Genomic DNA, 20,285 nt, shown 5'->3' with positions numbered 1-20,285 from the left:
CGGGCCTCAGCGGGGGCTGTGCCCGCTCTCCCTCCGGGCCGGCCCGGCCTAGCGGCCCCCGCCGCCCGAGGCGGCCGCGAGATTCCTCGCGTGACGCGTTGTGACATGCCGTGACGCGTTGTGACGTGCCGTGACGCGTTGTGACGTGCCGTGACGCGCCGTGACGCGCCTCCCCGCTTCGGCGGGGGGCCGGCCCCGGGTGCACGCGGCGATGACATCCCAGTCCGTCCTCAGCGCCCATTGGCCGCCTCTCGCCATCACCCGAGCGTTCCGTTCACTCAGCACCTCTCCAGCTGATTGGCTGGCCGCGCACCCGCGCGGGCGGGCCTCGGGGCGGCCGTCGCGAATTGATTGGCGGAAGGAGCTGCCGGTCTCCACTCGCCCCGCCCCGCTCCCTCCCGGGAGAGCACCCGGGAGCCCCGCCCCCGCCGCTCCACACCGGTTTGGGCTCCGTCGCGTCGGGATGAGCCGCGTTTCCCCATGGAAACCAAACGGGCCGAGATCCCCAGCAGCGTCTTGGACGACTTGTGCAGGTAGCCGCGGGGCGGGGATCTTACTGCGCCCGCCTCACCAGACCCGTCCGTCCGGCCTCTCCCCTCTGCTCCACCCCCGCCGGTGGAGGAGTCCCCGTCCCGTGGTGCCGCGGGTCGTCCGCTGCGGGGGGCGGGGGCGGGCGGGGCGGCAGACGTCTTCCCGCCCTCTTTGCCCTGTGCGTGCCCGTGGGTCGCTCCGGTGCTCCGTGGGCTGGAGGAACTTCCAGAGGGACTGGGATGGTCCGGTCCAGGGAAAGGGGCGGTGTTGGTAGTTCCGCAGCGGCCGGGAACAGGAAGGAAGGGGCCCCGTGCTCGGTTCCCCGTTCTTGGTATCCCGAGGCGCCGCCCCCCGTAGGAGCCGTCCTGCCGGAGCGGGAGGGCTGTCCGGGCAGCTTTCGACACCGTGATGGGAACCTGACGCGGGGTTAGAACAGTCGTCTGAGGGGAAGCCGAAAAGTGGAGACGAAAAGACAAGAACGCGGATAACGGGGTTTTGTTACTCGTGCTGCTTGGGTGAGGAAGGTGAGACCGTCCTGGTGCTGTTCGCTGGGGTGTGCGGCGTGTGTTGGGATGAACAGGTATGTTATTAACATTCAGAAGTTTGGCTTCATTTAGAAGAGGTGGCCGGTGGTGCCTTCTGCTGATTTGCCACTGCTGAAAGAAAATGCTCCAGTGGGACAGAAAAGGAAGAGTCAAGTAGTACTTATCATGTAGAAATTGTCCTGCTTGTCCGTTCTTTCAGAGTGAAATGGTTAGCTTTCCTTAGCCTAGAGGCTAAACATTTGATTATTTTTAAAGCATGGATTCTGTTTTTCTGAGGAGAGAGGATGCACTTTCCCCCCTTCTCATCTGAACTTACGATCATCTGTGGTGTAGTCCTTTGGAGCTTTTACTTAATATGTGCACAGTTTCTGATGCTCCACACTGGATGTAATGTCTAAAATGAAATGATTCTTCTTTCTTACCGCCCCAAAAGAACCTCCTCTGAAGAAGCTGTGTACAAAAGAACAAGCTCTTTGAGTAGAGGCTGTGGGAAATTTGGTTTGTCTAGTCTGGAGAAGAGGAGGTGGAAGGGACACTTTATCACCTTCTACAGCTAGCTGAAAGGAGGCTGTAGGGGGAGATGGGTGTTTGCCTTTTCTCTCAAGTAGATAAGGATAGGACTGGAGGAAATGGCCTGAAGTTGCACAGGGGGAGGTTTATATTAGATATGAGAAAGAATTTTTTTAATGAGGGACTAGTCAGGCACTGGAACAGGCTACCTAGGGTGGTGGTGCAGTCACCATCCCTGGAGGTATTAAAAACCATAAGGAGGTAGGTGTGGCCCTTCAGGACATGTTCTAGTAGGCATAATGTTTTTTCCTGAATTGAGGGTTGGACTTGGTGATCTTGGAGGTTTTTTCCAACCATGAGAGTTCTGTGGTTCTATGAAGAAGGAAACATTACTGAAAACAAGATAGTCAGTTTACTGGAATTACTGTCTTGGAATGAATGAAAAAGCTTAGAAGCGAGAATACTACAGGCAGTTAGGACTGCTCCACTCAGTAGCATTTTGTTGTGTGTCTAAAGCAAGGATCAGAGTCTGGCCTCTGAAGCATGTTTGTGTTTCCATCGTGTCTCCTTTGGGCTCCCTCCAGAGATAGGACTTGTCTTTTAGATGCCTGCCTATATATAAAGTGGGGTTTAAGACTTCTTTAGAAAATCCAGGGGGGAGAATCACAGTGCTTACAAAACTGAAATAGCCTGTAATTGTTCCTTCTGTGGGGTGACTGGTAGAAGGGAACATGAGAAATCAGACGATACATTGTTATAGAGTCTGCCCCGTTTTCTTGTTGGCTTCCTCTGAGCTGTTGTTATCTTCTACATTTGATGTGGTGTTTTGTCTTACAATTGTATGAGTGTAATAATGTGGCTTTAATTAAAAAGAAAAAAGGTTAAGATTGGTAGATCAGGAGCTTGTAGTAATGATCTGTCTTGATCTTTTCCTAATCCCCCTTGTTGACTTTCACTAGTGCTGGCAGGTTAGCCTGGCTTCAAATAAGTTGCCTTGCTTTGACCTGGACAGAAGAATTGAAAGGAGCAGAGGAATCAGGCTTTCCTGTGGGAAAGAGAGAAAGGATTCTGGTGTGTTCTGGAGGAGTGATGGGGCCTCATAGGCCCTGGCTCAAGAGAGAAGAAAAACTGTTGACTAAGTGGGAGATCTCTTTTTTGCTCTCCACCCCCCTCTTTCCTTTTTTTTTTTTTTTTTTTTTTTTTTTTTAATTATGTCAGCAAATGAAACTTCAGTACTACAAGATTTACAATTTCAGTATAACAGGAAAGTTACAGGACCCATGTAAATTCTCTGTCTTTTTTATATGAGTGTAGGAGTATGAGCTACAAATCTATTTTAAGTGTTAGTGAATTTTAGGAGATGGCAAGCATTGACATTTCTCCCACTAAGACAAACAATGAAATAAATACACTAAGCTTTCAAGACATATCTGCCTGGTAGTTTGAGATTAATTTTTTTTACTGGGTTATGGGGTTTTTTTGTATATTTGAAAACCGAAAAGCTAGCTTAAAGATTAGATGTCAACAAAACAGTGCTATTTGTTTTATGTGTATCTTGAGAGTGCTGGAATACACCAGACTTGTACACTTTGTGGACAGAAATATTTTCCTCTGTTCTGAAGCAAAAGGCCTTCTGCACTTTGCAGAAGACTCAGTTGTTACAAGTTTGTGTGTACAGGAGCACTTTGTGGCAGCCTGTGTGATTTCCTGTGTCAGTGTCCTCTGTGTGCATCTCTGGGATGCACGCTGGGCTTTGCAAATGGGTTGAACCTGCTAATGGGAAAGAAAGATCCAAGTCCCTCAGCCTGGGCAGACACTCTGGGGCACAGGGCTGGGCTCTAGCAGCCAGGCAGGTGGCAGTCCTGGGCCAGAGTGGCTGGGAGAGACAGCCACTTTTGACATAATTTAACCATTTATGCTTCTCAAACTTTAAATAAAGATGTCATCAGTACTTCTGTTTCTGGCAGTGATATTATGGGTTTTTGGAATTTATCTGGTGGTACTCAAGAGTTGAATGTGGAAAACCTTTTTCAAATGGTTTAAGTTCAATGGAGTGGATACCCTTAAATTTCTGAGAAGAAAATTCTGTTGTTCTTACAATTAAATAAGTAAAGCTGCTTCTTCTTCAGTAAAGTTAGCTTTTACACAGTGCTACTTTATTTACATCTCTGGAACTGTATGTTTTTGTTCCTGTATCTGAGCTAATTCATGAAGTAGACTTGAAAAATTGTTGTGCATCAGTTGTGCATGTTCTATTTCAGATTGAGAAAATTAATAAAATCATATTGAATTGTAAAATCTTTTAAGTGAACTTACATAGGTGTGTTAAACTTATGTCCAGCAAAACATGCTTTGACATCTTTTATCTGAGTTTGCAAATGTTCTTTACTGGACATGTGAAAATGCTTTCATTAATGTAATATAGCCATTTACATAAGATGGGTATATTACATAGGGATGATTAAACAGTTAATTTACTTAGTTTATTGTAATTGACTTCTGTGAAAGAACATAATGATCTATTGTCCTTACTGACTTTAAAAGTTGTGTTTTACTCTGATGTGAAAACCTTAAGGTGTCCAGACAGCCAGGAAGATCTGGGGCTTGCTCTTTGCTGATGGATCAGGAATTCCACTGTTGCAATGCAATTTTTTTGTTGTTGGTTTTATTTAAATTGATAGATTTGGATAATCTGACTCTTCTTTCTTTTCTCACAGCCGATTTATATTGCACATTCCAAGTGAAGAGAGAGACAATGCCATCAGAGTATGTTTTCAGATTGAACTTGCCCATTGGTTTTATTTGGATTTCTACATGCAAAACACATCAGGATTACCTCAGTGTGGGATAAGAGATTTCGCTAAAGCTGATATCCTTTTTATTACTGTGATTATTTTCTGTTTCAGTGGACAAAGTGCAAACTGAATATTGTTAAGTAAATGTCACTTGCAGGAGGAAAATTTCTGTTCATGTGTTAATGATTAAAGGTTAGTATTGCTTAGTATGTAATTTTGTCTGTTGCTGCCATAATTTTGTGGCATACACAAAATGAGATGTTTCTCAGACTGCTGAAGAACTGTGGAAAGCAGGTGCTTTCTAATCTTCGGGGTCTTTTTCTTACAGTTGCACTTTTGCAGACTACATGGGTTTCAAAGTTGAGCTCATCAGAGTGTTTTGTCTCCTTAATTTTATCGCTTTCCAAGTAAATAGTGATGTAAATCTTAACGTCGCAGAAGGTTTTATGTGTTCTCCTATGTATGTGGTGATAGCTGCTCCTAGAAACACTTAGTTTTGTAGGGGAGAGGGAATTCAGCTTTCTGCTGAATTCATAGGGTTGGCCTCTGCTGTTTTCATTGCTTACAGGGGTCTCTGGAACATGCACTATCTAGTCCCTACTGGAGAAACACTCATGGCTTTCATCCAGCAAGTGTTTCAGTTTTAACTGGTCCCCGTATGTGCTTGATGTGGGGTTGTATTATTGCTTCTAACATGCATGATAATCTTATCTGTGGTTTTGCTACTCAAAATACTTCTGTTAGTTTGATAACACTACAGCTTTTATTTTAACAATGAACTGTGAATACATGATACATGTGATACATGATCCATCTAGCAGACGGATTAATACTTCACCTACAAAGAAAAGAAGAAGGGTAGTCGTAGTTGGTGACTCTCTTCTGAGGGGAACTGAGGGCCCTATATGTCGACCTGACCCATCCCATAGAGAGGTCTGCTGCCTTCCTGGCGCCCGGGTGAGGGATATTAGTAAGAGACTCCCTCAGCTAATTCAGTCCTCAGACTATTATCCACTGTTGGTAGTTCAGGCTGGCAGTGATGAAATTATTGGAAGAAGTACAAGAGGGATAAAAAAGGACTTCAAGGCCCTGGGTCGGTTAGTCAGTGGGTCAGGAGCACAGGTAGTCTTCGCCTCAGTTCCTGCAGTAGAAGGCTTGAATGAGGAGAGGACTAGGAAAAACCATCTCATTAATAGGTGGCTAAGGGACTGGTGCCACCAGCGGAACTTCGGGTTCTTCGACCATGGGGCAAATCCCAAACTGCCTTGTGTCATTAGATCTGATGGACTTCATCTAACTAACAGGGGGAAAAGGACTCTAGGTCATAGGTTGAAGGGGCTGATGAGGAGGGCTTTAAACTAGGTTTGAAGGGGGAGAGGGTTGAAACTGAGCTCTCCAGAGAGGAACCTAAAGGTGGACTACCCGAGATAAATGTCAAATCAGCAGCCCAGCTGAAGTGCATGTATACCAATGCACGCAGCATGGGCAACAAACAGGAGGAGCTGGAAGCCATCGTGCGGCAGGAAAGCTATGATGTAGTCGCTATCACGGAAACGTGGTGGGATGACTCCCATGACTGGAGTGCTGCCATGGGTGAATACAGGCTCTTCAGAAGGGACAGGCAGGGTAGGAGAGGTGGAGGGGTAGCCCTATATGTTAGAGAATCTCTCAACACTGTAGAAGTTGAGACCACCAATAATAGGGCAGAATGCCTGTGGGTTAGAATCAGTGGGAAGGTCATCAAGGCCGATATCGTGATGGGAGTCTGTTACAGACCGCCCAATCAGGATGATGAGGTCGACGAAATATTCTACAAGCAACTGGAGGATGTTTCAAAATCATCATCCCTTATTCTCGTAGGTGACTTCAACTTGCCAGACATCTGCTGGGAACTCCACACCGCAGAGAGGAGGCAGTCTAGGAGATTCCTAGAGTGTATTGAAGATAATTTCCTGCTCCAACTAGTAAATGAGCCCACCAGGGACGGAGCCCCACTTGACCTTCTTTTCACAAACAGAGAGGGGCTGGTGGGAGATGTGGTGGTTGATGGACGACTGGGACTTAGTGACCATGAAATAATAGAGTTTTCAATACTCAGGGATACAAGGAGGGTTGTCAGTAAAACCTCTGTGTTGGACTTCCGGAGAGCAGATTTTGGACTATTCAAAAGACTAGTTCAGAATATACCCTGGGAAACAGCCCTTGAAAACAGAGGGGTCCAGGAGGGATGGACATACTTCAAAGAGCATATTCTGAAAGCACAGGAACAGGCTGTCCCAGAGTCCCGGAAGGCGAGCCGGCGGGGAAGGCAACCAGCCTGGCTGAACTGGGAGACTCTGAAAGAAATTAGGATTAAGAAGAGGGCCTATCAATTATGGAAAAAAGGGCTAACTTCTCAAGAGGAATTTAGGAATATATTCAGGTCATGTAGAAAGAAAATCAGAGAGACAAAAGCACAACATGAACTGAATCTTGCTACCTCTGTGAAGGACAATAAGAAATCCTTCTACAGATACATCAATAGCAAAAGAAGAGGCAAAGAAAATATTCATTCTGTACTGGACATGGGTGGGAATATAGTTATCAAAGATGAGGAAGAGGCTGAGGTATTTAACACCTTCTTTACCTCAGTTTTCAACAGAAAGACAGGTTATCCTGTTGACAGCAGGCTTCTGGAGCCTATAGAAGGTGATAAAAATCTAAACAGCCCCCCTGTAATATTGAAGGACACAGTCAGTGACCTCTTGAGCTGCTTGGACCCCCACAAGTCTATGGGACCAGATGGGATCCACCCAAGAGTGATGAGGGAGCTGGCAGAAGAGCTCGCCAAGCCTCTCTCTATCATCTACCAACAGTCCTGGCTCACTGGGGACATCCCAGATGATTGGAAGTTGGCGAATGTCACGCCAATCCACAAAAAGGGCCGGAAGGATGACCCGGGAAACTCCATGCCTGTCAGCCTGACCTCAGTGCCTGGCAGGGTTATGGAGCAGATCATCCTCAGTGCAATCACACAGCACCTGCAGGATGGGCAAGGGATCAGACCCAGCCAGCACGGGTTTAGGAAGGGCAGGTCCTGCCTGACCAACCTGATCTCCTTTTATGATCAGGTGACCCGTCTGGTGGATGAGGGGAAGGCAGTGGATGTGGTCTACCTGGACTTCAGCAAGGCCTTTGACACCGTCCCCCATAGCATTCTCCTGAAAAAGCTGTCAGCCCACAGCTTGGACAGGAGCACCCTGTGCTGGGTTAGGAACTGGCTGGAGGGCCGGGCCCAGAGAGTGGTGCTGAACGGGGCTGCATCCAGTTGGCGGCCGGTCACTAGTGGTGTCCCCCAGGGATCAGTGTTGGGCCCAGTTCTGTTTAATATCTTTATCGACGACTTAGATGAAGGGATTGAGTCCATCATCAGCAAATTCGCAGATGACACCAAGCTGGGAGGAAGTGTGGACCAACTCGAAGGCAGGAGGGCTCTGCAGAGGGACCTGGACAGACTAGAGAGCTGGGCCGATTCCAACGGGATGAGGCAACTCCATGCAGCGCTACAGGCTGGGGACAGAGTGGCTGGAGAGCAGCCAGGCAGAAAGGGACCTGGGAGTCTGCATTGACAAGAAACTGAACATGAGCCAGCAGTGTGCCCAGGTGGCCAAGAAGGCCAATGGCATCCTGGCCTGTGTCAAAAACAGCGTCACCAGCAGGTCCAGGGAGGTGATTCTTCCCCTGTACTCAGCACTGGTTAGGCCACACCTCGCGTACTGTGTCCAGTTCTGGGCCCCTCAGTTTAAGAAGGATGTAGAGGTCCTGGAACAGGTCCAAAGGAGGGCAACCAGTCTGGTGAAGGGACTCAAGCACAGGCCCTATGAGGAGAGGCTGAGAGAGCTGGGGCTGTTCAGCCTGAAGAAGAGGAGGCTCAGGGGAGACCTCATTGCTGTCTACAACTACCTGAAAGGAGGCTGTAGCGAGGTGGGAACTGGACTCTTTTCACAGACGACCTTCAACAAGACAAGAGGACACAGTCTTAAGTTGTGCCAGGGGAGGTTTAGGTTAGATATTAGAAAGAATTTCCTCACGGAGAGGGTGATCAGGCTATGGAATGGACTGCCCGGTGAGGTGGTAGATTCTCCGTCCCTGGAGACATTTAAAAAAAGACTGGATGTGGCACTCAGTGCCATGGTCTAGCAACTGCTCTGATGGGTCAAGGGTTGGACTAGATGATCTCTGAGGTCCCTTCCAACCCGGCTAATTCTATGATTCTATGATAACTTTCTGTGTTACTTGGTTTTATGCGAGGTTAATTAATTTATTTTGGGTATGCTTTGAATAAATAATGTGTTTTCGGACCAGTAGAATTCTTTTACTGGTAGGCAGTGCAGGAAAAATACAATGTTCATCATTAAATTTGTCCCTCTCCAGCTCACATTTGCCAGAAATATTAGTTCTGCTGCAGTGCTGTAAGTACTTTGCTATGCGATGTTTTTTATTTTTTGTATAATTTTATGTGTAATATATAACAATACTTTTAGTAAGGACTTGTAGATTTGTTTCAAAGTTTTAGTTATAAAAGTTGTTCATGTCTTCTGTGCATGGTGAATGTTGATAAAATGCATTAGGATTTACAATCTGTAACTTCATGCCATTAAAAATAATTTTTCTCTGTAGATAATACTTGAAAACAGAATCTGTATCAAAGCCTAACAACGGACTGGGAAAAATTATCTCCACTTACTTCAAGCAGGAGATGATACTGTAGTTTTGTCTGTCTCTCTCACTTTGAAATGAAAACAAAAATATTTTAGAATTCAAAAGAACTGTTATGTGGATACTTTTTCTACAAAATTAAGGGAGAACTTCCCTCAAACAAGTGGTTTTAAACTTGTCTTTTTTCTTTTGTCTCCGTCTGTCTTTTAAATTGCCTTGTATTAGAATAACTAAATTGCATGATAATTTACAACCTATAACGTGTGGTCATGGATTATTCATAGTCTTTTTTACTTCCAGGAGACTGTATGTATCTTGCAAGCTTTTAGGGGACTGAGGGTGGTTGTTATATGTGTAGAATGTGTATTTTTTTTATGTCTGCCTGTAATTTGGAAATGGATGTTTGTCTTCCTTAATGTGCAGCTATACTCTTCCATCACTGCCCTTTTTTACTGCCTCAAGGTGGAGATGTACAAAAAGTTTTAGAGGAGTGGAAAGAATACAAAATGGGAGTGCCAACCTATGGTGCAATTATTCTTGATGAGACACTTGAAAATGTGAGTATGAAAATAGTTGTGACAGGTTGAAGTAAAGGATGGCGTATGCTAAGTATAATATTTTTGTTGTTTACATTTTTCATCTGGAGGGAAAAAATAGCTGCTTAATATTCTCAAAGACCTGACAGTTACTAGGCACTGACTGTATACAGAAATATAATATGGGAGGCAGCAAACAGTTCCATTTGCTTCACTACTCAGTTGGTTTTTTTGTTTTGTTTTTTTTTTAATCAGAGTTGTATGATACCATAAGAAATTATGTAGTTCTTGCTAGAAAACCTAATGGGACAGTCAGGGGAAGGCATCTAAGAGAAATGACTCATGATGGATTGTGGCTGATAGTTGCCGTCCCTTCTATTCTGCAGGTTCTTTTGGTTCAGGGCTATTTAGCAAAGTCTGGCTGGGGATTTCCAAAAGGGAAAGTAAATAAAGAAGAGGCTCCCCATGACTGTGCTGCTAGAGAGGTGAGTTATAAATTATTTCCTTAAATTTAAGCTAAAGAAATCAAGTTTTGCTGAAAGCAGGATATATGCATTAATGAAAAGACAATTTATTGACTTTGGTAACTACTGAAATCAGGTGAACTGTCTATTTTTGCAGGAGTCTTCTGCTATAGCATTTAGTGGTTTTCTGAATTCCAGAGTGATAATCAAGGGTGTGATTATATAATTTAAAATCAATGTTCATTGTCTTTGTTTTTCACTACCTTGCAAAGTTAAGTGAGTACTGGTTTTAGTTCTCTGCTGAACTCTCATTTTACTTTTAACTATTGTTTTTGGTGCTGAAGGAATGTTATGTATTTCATGGCATTTGAAATACTTGTTTCAAGGGCCACCATAATTGTAAAAATGTAGAAGACTGAGAATTCAGCATTATGTTCACTGGACTATGTAAATAGGCTAAAGAGTTGACTTGGAAATTGTAGAGGATTATGTAAAGATTGTGAAGAACTGTACTTCTCTATTTTTCAATGATGCAGAAGATGGATCAATGTAGATGGCAAGTAAAATCTGAAATCTGTGGGATTTGTTGCTGCTGGAGAACTAGATATTTTAGAAGTACCCAGTAAAAGAATGTCATTGGTATAAACTCAAGGTTCATGTAACATAACACATCTAGAATTTTTGAAAGGTAAAATTAAGATGAGGGAAACAAGTAACATGTTAGTTTTCTTCACAGTTGGACTGAATCTGTATCTGATAAATCGTGGTTGGTTTGGGTTTTTTTAAATATACTTGTCAAATATACATAAATGAAAAACCTCCATATTTCTGATTCCCTAGTGATGCTTTCCATACCATTCATATTAATACAGACTTGGAAAAGCAAAGTAAGGTGTTGGATCTTACCATTGCACTGTTATGTGATGGATATGCATGAAATACACTTTTGTGTTAGAAGTTACTAATCTTGTAGTGCAGAACATTATTTATGTAATATCAAATGGCTTGCCAAAGAGTGAAACAAACACCTGAGCTACAGGTTCAGTGGGCTGTTACTGCAGAACTCAAGGGCTGGGGAAGGATGAACAGAAACTTAATAAAGTTAACCTGCTTATTCAATGCATTTTTCATTCCTGCAATGGTTGGTCTAAGGGGCTGAACCTTAGGGTTGAGACCACGATCAGAATGTATATATCACACCACAGTGGACACCACAGACTAGGTATAACTGCTTCAGGAAAGAATGGTGTGAAGAGTGCTTTCCTCTTCTACAAGGTGTGCTAGCAAAAGCACAGCTCCTTTATAAAAATGTGTGTTTTGATGGTGTTTTTTATTTGGAGAGTTGATTTAGATTACACTGGTCAACAACATTGTGCTATGATTTTTTTTTTTCCATCAAGGCAGATTGCCATTGTGGATAAACTGGCATATTCTTGAAGGCTTACATATGGCAAGGAACTGGGATACCTGTAATACCGGTGCATAACTCTTACAACTTCATCTGTATATAGTCTAGTTGGAGAGATCTTCACTGAGTGATGCCTACACAGTTCAATAACATTTCAGTAGCTAATGAGGGCGAAACTATAGTATGTGTCTGATTCTCTTAGTAAAAGAATTTCTGCAATGAGTTCATATAAATCACCTAGAAACATAATTTAGGAAGGTAAAAATTGAGTGTTAGTAGCAAGATTTTGATTTGTATTGTTTTTCCCAAACTACACTTTTGTGTCCTTAACATAGTTAGATAGGCAGATGGCCTGCTTTTTATTTTTATATGAGGGGTTGTATGTGCTAACTTGAATATTATAAATTAGTTCCTTCTGGTTTTCATTTTTGTGCTTAACTTCCTCTGCATTTTCAAAAATGGAACCTAAAACCATTTTGCTATTACCAGTGCATACATTAGTATTTCGTATAACATATCCCGAGTATTTCCTGCTATTATTATTTCATGTGCAGTTGTTTCTTCTATTTCTATACACCCCCACAGGAGATGGGTGTTGAGAAGAGATTCTGCTCTCTTTTTAATTTTAACTGTGGTCTTTAAAAAAATTAACTGAGGACTTCTGCCTTTGAATTACTAGCTCAATAGCTTGGGGCTAATATCCATTTTTATGAGTGATTGTTCACATGCATGTTCCATTGTCTAGGCAGAAATATTTTGCATGGTGGTATCAATCCTGCATGTTTTCTAAGTATTTGTATTTCCTGTGGAGATTTTGAGCATTTCTAGCAATCTCTTGCAGGTATAATGATCATATGTTTTTTTCTCTGAAGTGGCTGATAAAGCAGTTTTAAGTTTGTCAGTGTGAATGTGCAATTTGAATTTTGTAGTAAAAGTTTTGCTACCCTATTGCTGGTACCCCAGTGCCATAAGTATAAAAATAATTATATGTATGGATGTTAGAAGGTGTATGAATAGAAGGACTGTCAAAAGAGAAGAATAAAAACGGAGGTGGAAGTACACTTTGCTAGAATCTGAAGATGTTTTTACCCCCTATATAGTAGATGTTGCTGTGGAAAAGATTTCCATGCATCCATCACTGCGAATGGACAGCTAGAGACTCTCCATCTGTATCAATAAATAGCTACATGAAGTGTAATAGAATTGCTTCAACTTTTATTACAGGTGTATGTCTATTTTAGAAATATGTAAAGTACATAGGATCTTAAATACTTTTTCTATTATTGAGCATGTATCTATATGTAAAGGCTTATTTTTCCCAGCAGTGGTCTGTTTTCATGGATAGATCTGAAAAAATTGTCATTCCTTCCCTGGTGATGGTAGGTTCTCAAAGTCTAAATCTGAATGCACACACTGATTTCATCTGTATGTTTCTCAGGTGTTTGAAGAAACTGGGTTTGACATAAAAGATTTTATCTGCAAAGAAGAATACATTGAGCTGCGGATTAATGATCAGTTAGCACGGCTGTACATCATTCCAGGAGTTCCCAGGAACACAAAATTCAACCCCAAAACTAGAAGGGAAATTCGGGTATGTGTTATCTTGTTTGAATCTGAAGGAGCTTTGCTGTGGAGGGTGATTTTTTAAATTTTATTTTTTTAAGCTAATTCTGTAAAATTATGAAACTGCCTAGCACGATGGATATGTCAAATACCAGGTACAAATGGCATCTCTACACAGCAGGGGTTTGTCAACTTCTTGCAACTCTACTGCAGAGACATTCTTGCCAATCTGATGTCTCCATCATGAAAACAACATTATAGTATGCTGTCACACTATAGCTCTCCTTTTCTTGGAGGTCATGTGTTAGTGCTTTCATCTTATTCCTAGTTATAGAGGTATATTATAACCACATATTTTTTTGAAGATGTCATTATTAATTGATGATATACAAAAGCCTATGTATCAGAAGGAGAAACTAATGATTTTTTTTCTCTCTTTCATGGCTAATACCACCCAGACAAAGAGAGAGTTTATTTTAAGGAGTATGTAGGGAAGAGGATGCAGAATGGGAGCTGCTTTGGTTTTTGTACCATTAGCATTTAAAAGGTGGTACACTTGTGGGAAATTTTGTTCCTGGTATCCATAGCTCTTTGAAGTCTGCATATCTGGTATTGCAATTCAGTTTAAAACAGCTAGCCCCATATTTTAATGCAGGCTGTACCACTGATACAGGGCATTTGGCTTTCTGAATAGAAAAAGGTACAAATAGTTAACTTGACAGGAATCTCTTGATTTCTTACATTAGAGACCTGTTTTTCAAAATATGAAGTAATATAAGATAAACTTTGAGGGGTTTTTTAAATGTAAATAACTCCCCATTGTATAACAGTGACCATCTGTGTGGGTGTGATGAAGAGTTCTTTTCAGTGACAAATTTCTGTGTCCCTGCTGAAGCACGGTCTTCTGGTCTAATACAACTGGGCATGCCATTTTTGTATTCCCTGTAGAATTATGTTGAAAACCTGTCTAGTTTTTAACTTCTTTATATATTATGCATTTTACCCAGGACCTGATGTTTTTTGACTACGTTCTGCAAAGTATACAGTTTTAATAGTTAGAACTATGTATAAAATCCTGTCCTTTACCCATGTCTTTTTTATAACAAAACCTGAAACTTACTCTGCAAAGTAAATCCCCTTTTATTCTGTTAAGTTTTGAACTAATATTGGTGGTCTAGTTTTGATGTAATTTTAAATTAAAATTGTAAGAATAGTAGTGGCTTTGAAAGTTGTTTAAAATCTCTACCTTTATTTATGCATTCAGTATGGAGTGTTTTGGTTGTTTTTGGAAATCCTTTTTTAGAAGCATTAATTGCTGGATAGTACTTTTCATATTTTAGGTGCAGTGTCTTGCAAGGAGTATGTGCTATACCATTTCTCACTCTAGTGAGAATGAACCCAATTGTTTATTAGGATTTTGTGAAAAACCCTGTTACGGTTTGCTAATAAAAGTCTTCCACTGTGATTTTTTAAATTAAGGGAAATAATTGTAGTTGATACACACTAGCAACATTTTAAGGCTACGGTAGTGGACATTCTGATTTTTTGTCTTCTTTTTCCAGAATATTGAGTGGTTTTCCATTGACAAATTACCATGCCACAGAAATGACATGACCCCAAAGTCCAAGCTGGGTTTGGCACCTAACAAATTTTTTATGGCAATTCCCTTCATCAGGTATGTTTGAGATGAAGCAAATGCTAGGCCAGCACCTTTTGGGCAGTGTTAAATGTCTTTTGATTTGTTTTAGTAAGTAGATCTAGTTGCACTTCTCTTTGCTTACAGGCCATTGAGGGAATGGATTTCCCGAAGAAATGGAGAGTCTTCCGATAGCGACAATGGATTTTCATCTGCAGGGAGCACACCCTCTAAGCCCAACTTGGAAAAAGCTAGGTAAGAACCAGGTCAGTTTAACATTTCTGTATCTGTTCTATGAAACACTGGTCATATAAAGCTGGTTGCCATCTTGAGGTATTTGTGTGCCAGCAGTAGAATAGGTTAATAAAAAAATAAATTGCAAGCATATCTCATGGGACTGTAAATAGGATGAGAAGTTATTCTCACATGCCAGAACTGAGATTTTTTTGAGTCCTGTCTATGGGGAGTCTTGAAAAACAGAAGCTAAAACAAGTGGGTAAGTTTCAGTGCTTCAAGTTCAGTGCTTTTGGAGCTTCCACACAGGAAAAAAATAACTCTTTGGAGTAGGACTGTTAAGCACTGTCAGAAGTAACTAGCTAGCTAGAGCCTGTGAGGGTCAATAGGGAAACAGATGGTTCTGGCTTTTGACTCAGTTGAGCAGACTTTAAAAGCTGCAGTCCCAATGAGAAGTCTGTGCTCCAGTAATTCGAGTCAGGTCAGCACCAACACTGACAACAACATGAAAAATGCTACCATGGACCTATCCTGCTGACTGTGCAGAACACAGGCTTACTATCATCAGGCAAAATAAAGTTGTGTGAATCCAGTGAGCATTATTAGTTTCCCCACTAAGCTACTTTTCCTTGTCTCCCAGGTTGTTCTCAAAAAGCAGAAAATTGTTTTGTATTTCTGTTCTACTATCAATAGGTTTGAAGTTGTGTTGTAAACTCTTGTTTGTTTTCCTGTACTAGATGCAAACTTCGTAGTAGTCAGCAGGTGTTTATAGATGGCTTTTCAGGAGAGCAGTGCATGAAGCAAAAACAGCTACAGAAACCACCCAGCCATACTGAAATGTCTGAAGTTTTAAAAATAAAGGTAAATTATTTTTTGGGCAAACATATGCATCTGGGCAATTTATAACAGATGTCTTTGTTGATAGGGGTTTCTTTCTGAAATCAAAGTAGCAAGTTTTATCACCATAGCATGCAAAACTAAAAACATGAGAAGGAAAAAAAAGATCTTGGATGCTCAAACTTACCTGGCATTAGGTGTGGTGGGTATTGTGTGGTAGCTGTGTTGTTTCAGGTGTAGATAGCAAGTACTACTCAAAATTTTGGCGTCATTTTTACCATTCTGAAGTATTTTGGATACCACTAGTATGTGTGGATCATTGTATGGAAACTCACTGAACTGAATTTATTGTGTAACTAAGTGTTGGTATTAGTTGCAAGACAGATCTAGTAACCACTGATGTCTCTTTTTAACTACAGTGTCTGTTTGGTTAATACCAGTGTCCTTCAGTTGTTCTACAAAAGATACTCTTTACATGTTCTGAGGCTATTTGGAGGAAGGGTTTAGCTAATTAGTAGGAAGTGTCGGTGCAGTGATGTTCAGTGCAGCCATTTAAACTCTTCTCTTTACATTCTGGATTTAATGGCAGAGTCAGAGCTTGAAGAACAATGGCAAAAAGCAATATCAAGACACTTCCAGCCAAAAGAAGCGAACAAATGGAGTCCACAGCCAACCAGTTAAGCAAAACCATACCTTGGTAAGAAACATGCTGTGGCTGTCTTATTAACAGCTTCCAGTAATGCTTCATGACTGTCCAGGCCAGTGTCAAGCTGAAAGAAAGTACAGTGTGTATCTATCAAAAGTATGTTTGATCAGAATATTTGGTGTGTATGTGTAAAAGTAGGACATTTTTTTTACCTTGTATACTTGTCTATAGATGTACATGCATACTAAACATCAAAGTTTGCATTTTGGAAGGAAGTATTATTTTAGCAGTTGAAAATTTGTTAGCTGTTTCAGTAGATAATCCTGTAGCTTTCCAGGTTCTTGTCAAGTAATAGCTGATGTAGTGTACTGTATTACTGCAATGACTACATGACTTATTCATTAATGTATGATATGTTATTGTAAGCATGGAGTTTTGCTATGCAACAATTAGAAAAAAAGTGGTAAAGCATGTGCTGCTTATTGTTTCCCTTCTTTCTAGCAAAAATATTGAGAGGGAGACTTGACTTCAATGCCAGAGTTTCGTATAGTTTTTTTAAACATACAGTGGAAATGCATCAGTTTCTAAATTCCATGATGATATTCTTAGTTTTATTGCCTTTCCCTTCCAAGTGTCTTTGTCCCCACAGTTCTGATGGATGGGAAAAGGCTCACTGAGATAGCTCTCTTAATTTAATGTGTCTTTTATTTCCTCCCTGCTCTGCACCCCAACTGTTTTTTATAGGTCTCCAACTTTGCTTGGTTGGCTCTTGTGGAACAGCAAGCTCCAGTTCTCTGTGCAGCTAAGCTGGCTTGTCTAGGCTTTAGTTTTTCTTCATTACTGGCTGCAAGCTAAATTCTTGAAATTCTGGCTTGTGATTATTATCTTCTCTCTGTTTGTCATGTAGAAGTCCAAAAGCCTTAAACTCTCATCTTCTCAAATCCTCACTGTAGCAAGAAATGGTTAGTTGTGTTTGGGTCTGAGAGCAGAAGAACGGGAAGTCAGAGAACTGGTAGCCCAGGAATCTGCTCCTGTAGGAAGAAGTGTAACAGTAATCTGTAGGATCTTCATGGAAACAAATGGAAATGTTAATAATCTAAATTTACTCTAAATTTACTTTTTAGCTGTTTACAGACTATGGTAAATACTTCTGTGGTGTTTCATTTACATTTTTATGATGGTCAGTCTTTTGATGTTTAAGTCATAATTTTAATTATAATAGAATTTTAATCATAATAGAATTTGATAGTCAGGGAACTCCTAATTCACACAGAGTGTGAAAGGCCATACTTTTCTCTGTATTTGTATACTTACAGCAGCATACATGGGGCTAAAAAGTTAACTCTTTGCTGGAGAATTCTAATTTTGTGTCTCTTATGCATGTTAATTTAATTGGCAGTAGCAGCATGTTTGCAAACATATTCCCCTTGATTTTTGGGACAAGCTGACTGAAGAACGGGCTTATGCATGTGTAACTTTGATTCCACACCATCGTATGCAACACCTTTCCAGCTTAAAACATTTAGAAAACACTCAATTTTTTTCCCTAAAAGCTTTCATTTTAAAAATTGCTTCTTGGCTGTTAAAGGTTTGCATGCTTCTGGAAGACTTGTGCTGTTGAAGCGACATTACTAGATAAAGTAACATGACATAATTCATGCTGAGTTGTAAGTAAAATAATTCACATGTCAGGAGGTGTGACACAGGAAGTATAACCAGCAGGCATTTTAGCTGATGCTTAAGCTATATGTCTAAGAAATACGAGGCCTTTTTCTTATGAAGTGTGTAATCTATTGTCTTTCTCTTAACCAGAAATGTGAAAAAAGGCTTAATCCAAGAAGACTTCAAGATAACTTTGAAACAGGCAAGTGCAGTCTGAATTTTCACCCATAGTCATTCATTACAGGCTGAAAGCACTTGAGCAATGGTGGTTGAGGGCTTTTCCTTGTGCACTAAATGTTCTAAGGCTGTACCTTAGCCATAAAACTAAGGCAGTTCAAGTTCCTCTTTTTATAATTTGGTTTCACTTCCTGTGCTGCTTCATGTTGGTTTTGCAGTTCTTCTCATTAATAATACTGTCAGATTATAGTATAGTGGCTGACTAAAAACTAACTGAAATCTGGTATAGGAAAAAGAACCATACAAGATTGCCATGACTTTCAAGGTATGCTCTAGCCACGGGGTGACTTGGAAGTGTAGTTGTTTTAGTAACCTTCTGTTTATGGCCAGACATTCAGTTTTTGTCATTAATATTGATTGATCATACCTTTCAGTTACAGTTTTGTATTGCTATTGATAGTCCTATAGATAATCATGTTTAAATTTTTTTCATGCTTTTTTCTCTTTAAGCAGATGCAGCATATGAGATGTGTTGCTCCAGTGACGAACCACTGCCAGAACACATAGAGGGGCATTCTGTGGCATGCAATGGGCATTACAAATTTGCTTTCTCATCAAGAGCTTTCTTGAGTTTCAAGTTTGACCATGATGCCATAATGAAAAATTTTGACCTCTGACAGCAGACTTATTTGGAACAAAAGTCAGACTTGTGTGTTGCAATTGAGGTTTTTTTTTATCCAGCCTTACTCTTTCTCAGGAGTTTTGTTTTATTTTATTTTATTTTTTTTTTTTAAATGCAATGCAGGGACTGACTGGAAGGGTTTATGCTCCTTGCAGTATGGGAGTGGCATGTCAAGTGTTGCACTTTAAATGCAGTATAAGTCTTTGTCCACAAAAAGTACTTTTCCAGTGTTCAGTTCACTTGTTCCTAGCTGCGCATTAGAGGGCATTCTTTGTGTTGTTTTTTTTCTTGTTGTTTTTTGGTTTGGTTTGTTTGTTTTGTATTTTTAACTTGCTGTGTGTTTTATAGAATGTCATTGACTTTTTGAACTGTTGGAGAGTTTTTTAGGTAGCTAAACTTTAACTCCTCTGATATAAATTATTGGACTTGTTAGCCATTATCTTATAGAACATTGCAATATCAGTGGCAGTGAAACTGATTCTGACAGGACTCCACCGTCCTAGTTATTTTGAAACCAAGTTGCACATTTCAAAGCTAGCCTCAGTCTGTCATCCTTCTGCTGTCCTGGTTGCTTGCCCAGAATACCTTCCTTCCTTCACACTTCTGGTTTCTGTTGGCTGGTGATCAGTAGAAGTACTTGGAGTCAAATATATACCTCTTTGCCTCTGTCTTCAGAAAGGATTCACAAACTGGGTAGAAATTAGCCATTCAAGGTGTTTAGCTTCAGCTCTAACACACTGTCCCCATCTGGGTAAGAAGAAGTTGAAAAGTTTTGTGTTATCCCAGTTGCAGCTGCTTTCAAAAAAGAAGAGTTTGAACTTAGTGAGAGGTCACTTGTGTAGAATTTATCCTGGATGTAAATAAACCTTTGTAGATCTTGCTGAGGAGGAAGGCAGGTGGATGGATAATAGAGTCGTGTGACACTCGGTGGCATAAGCAAACTTGCAATAACTGTTCTAAGGGTGTCCAGTACTGTCTTCTGTGCTGTTGTCCTCAGATCTTGTGTGGTGTATGCTCTGTATATATCCAGTAGTACTGAATTGCACTTGCAGTTATCATTTAAATGAGGTAGCCTTGGTTATTTTCAGCTATGCTTTCTTAGTGAAAATATCAAAGATGGGGAGTGGGGGGAGAGAAACAAACACCAAGAGTTGCAATGACAAACGGTTAAATCACCTTCATGATTCAGGTAAAGGGGTTTTGAACATGTGCTTCCCAGTTCAGAAAAGTACACTGAAATAATTTGTCACAGCAACATGTGGTAGCAAGCATGTTGTCCCAGACATAGAAGTGGACTTTTCTGTAAAAAAAAGATAACTTCATAGGCTGAATGAACTATGCCCTTTTCATATGAGCGTGTA

The 20,285-nt window shown here is 41.0% G+C and overlaps 1 protein-coding gene across 2 annotated transcripts; it reads left to right on the top strand.

The window, feature by feature from the left end:
• The first annotated feature begins 391 nt into the window (after positions 1 to 391).
• On the top strand, positions 392 to 18,991 carry DCP2 (decapping mRNA 2). 2 transcript variants are annotated; one of them, XM_030467387.1, is made up of 11 exons: positions 392 to 533; positions 4,304 to 4,455; positions 9,509 to 9,636; positions 10,002 to 10,100; positions 12,926 to 13,078; positions 14,613 to 14,725; positions 14,834 to 14,941; positions 15,658 to 15,781; positions 16,347 to 16,454; positions 18,216 to 18,267; positions 18,756 to 18,991. In XM_030467387.1, exons 1-11 carry the CDS (start codon positions 481 to 483, stop codon positions 18,917 to 18,919), a joined length of 1,254 nt encoding a protein of 417 aa, XP_030323247.1. In that variant the 5' UTR covers positions 392 to 480; the 3' UTR covers positions 18,920 to 18,991. The 2 variants fall into 2 exon arrangements, with proteins under 2 accessions (XP_030323247.1, XP_030323248.1); XM_030467388.1 differs by lacking the exon at positions 392 to 533 and adding an exon at positions 699 to 1,111.
• The last annotated feature ends 1,294 nt before the right edge of the window (positions 18,992 to 20,285 follow it).

The sequence above is a fragment of the Calypte anna genome, chromosome Z, assembly GCF_003957555.1.
Source record: "Calypte anna isolate BGI_N300 chromosome Z, bCalAnn1_v1.p, whole genome shotgun sequence".
Classification (NCBI taxonomy): Eukaryota; Metazoa; Chordata; class Aves; order Apodiformes; family Trochilidae; genus Calypte; species Calypte anna.
This window is presented reverse-complemented; position numbering and strand designations above follow the sequence as displayed.

Bases quoted from the DNA above. Each gene is read 5' to 3' on its own strand.
- DCP2 (XM_030467387.1), top strand. From the start codon at position 481: ATGGAAACCAAACGGGCCGAGATCCCCAGCAGCGTCTTGGACGACTTG. The intron at 4,456-9,508 runs ATATCCTTTTTA...GTGCAGCTATAC, and splicing joins AAGAGATTTCGCTAAAGCTG to TCTTCCATCACTGCCCTTTT. The intron at 14,942-15,657 runs GTAAGAACCAGG...TTCCTGTACTAG, and splicing joins CCCAACTTGGAAAAAGCTAG to ATGCAAACTTCGTAGTAGTC.